General features: G+C 48.4%; 1 protein-coding gene across 1 annotated transcript; it reads right to left on the bottom strand.

Moving 5' to 3' along the window:
- Nucleotides 1-704: 704 nt before the first annotated feature.
- On the bottom strand, nt 705-1,277 carry LOC129144131 (histone H3.Y-like). The gene has a single exon (XM_054685356.2). The coding sequence runs from the start codon at nt 1,275-1,277 to the stop codon at nt 705-707; it is 573 nt and encodes a 190-aa protein (XP_054541331.1).
- Between the last annotated feature and the right edge of the window lie 621 nt (nt 1,278-1,898).

Raw genomic sequence — 1,898 nt, forward strand, 5'->3', positions numbered from 1 at the left:
GAACCAGTACTTTTTCCTCTAAGATCAGGCCTTTCTTTCTAGACTGGGGCCCAGAGGAAGATGACTTTGTTTTGTAGTAGGTGTTTGAGAAATGGTCACTTGTCTATCCCCTGAGAAAGGTCTCCCTCCAATGCTTGGGCTGCAGTGGGGCATGTCTCCCCACATCTCAAATACAAGCAGGGCCTCTCCTACCACTTCCCTAACCAAGACCTGTATCATTCCAGCCATGGCCAGGGCTATGACCTCGTTGTAGGATGCTGAGCTTCTGGGGATGGACTGCATCGGACTTCTCACAGGTGCCTCTCTCCCTTTCCCACCCACAAACAGACCCACACTGGTTCTTGCCTCCCATAATGTGAAATGACTTGTGTATAGAGACTCTATTCACATTTTAGAAAGTAGGGTGTAATGTATGTTCATAGCAAACAAACACACAGGAAAAGACAAAGTGTGGATCGCATCTGCTGTTTGATCAAATGCAGGAGACATTATCTATTTGCCACCAATAAGAAATTTATTTGGTTTTCAATAATACTAATGAACAAATTTTTTCACAATTGTTCTTGATTTGAACTGTTGAAAGGCGTTCAGTGAGAAATTCCCAGTTGACATGAATGTATTAGACCCTCAATGTAGATGGAAAGTTTACAAACAAAAGAAAACAGAAACACTCATACCCTTTATATCTGCCTGTGTTGTTACTCCTAATCATGTTCAGGGCTGCTTTTGGACCCCATGAGGGACATAAAACCAAAAATGAAGAGAACTGCTAATATCAGAACTATGATTAACACAGAGACGTTGAAAAACACAACCAAATGGAAACGAAGCCGTCTAGAGTGCAGCATTTCCCAGGAGCGTGGGCTCCTCAGCACCCTCTCTGCAGAGTTGGCAGGCCAGCTGCATGTCTCTGGGCATAATTGTGACACACCTGGCATGGATAACACATAGGTTGATGTCTTTAAAGAGGGGGACAAGGTAGGCCTCGCTGTTTCCCTGAAATCGCCAGTGGCCGCACATTGGAAGTGCAGGTCTGGGTTGATGGCCTGGGCAATCTCGTGCACCAGGCGCTGGAAGGTCAGCTTGTGCAGAAGCAGCTGCGTGGACTTCTGGTACCTCCTGGTTTTGTGCAGCGCCAGGGTGCCAAGCCTGTGGCGGTGAGGCTTCTTGATCCCTCGTGTAGCCAGGACCCTCTTGCCGGCAGCTTTGGTGGCCAGGGGCTTCCTGGGGGCCTGCCAGGCGGTGGCTTTGTGGTCAGTCTGCCTAATGCGAGCCATGGTGTAGGGCTGTGTCCTCTCCCTTGTCACTGGGCTGGACCTGGTGAACTGGAAGCAGTGCTGGTACCAGACAGCAATGGTGGTGAGGCTGTGGGCAGGATTCAGAGAGGTTGTGTGTTGGGATCTATGCAGAAGATGCTGCCATACACTTAGCCCCTTCCAACCCAGCCCCATACTTACCAGCTCACTGATCAGTGGGTCTGAGGTCCCTTTATTCAGTCTCCTTGAGTAGCCTTGGGATTCCTAGGTCTACACACAGCAGTGGGGAATCTTTCTCCCAGGCAGTCTTGCTCTAGCTGGAGATCTCTGTGATCTCAGCCAAATTCAGTCATTTATAGGAGGCTTGGATGATTGGATTAGACCCACCCAGCTACCTTCCACTGGGTTCTGTGCTGCAGCAGATGCTTAACCTAATCAGGGCTGTGAAAGCCCATTAAGTCCCTGCTTTCTTCCTCACCCAAGAGAGGTACAGACCTCTGGATTGTGCATTGTGGGAGGGATGATAAATGAGATCTGTCACTTAATGTTTTGGGTGCCGAATGGATTCTGAAAGTTTACATTTTATTTACATCAAGGAAATAGTTACTTAAAGTTGCATGTTAGGCCAGGCATGGTGGCTCA

This window comes from Pan troglodytes, chromosome 4 (assembly GCF_028858775.2).
Source record: "Pan troglodytes isolate AG18354 chromosome 4, NHGRI_mPanTro3-v2.0_pri, whole genome shotgun sequence".
Taxonomy (NCBI): Eukaryota; Metazoa; Chordata; class Mammalia; order Primates; family Hominidae; genus Pan; species Pan troglodytes.

Bases quoted from the DNA above. Each gene is read 5' to 3' on its own strand.
- LOC129144131 (XM_054685356.2), bottom strand. From the start codon at position 1,277: ATGGCTCGCATTAGGCAGACTGACCACAAAGCCACCGCCTGGCAGGCC.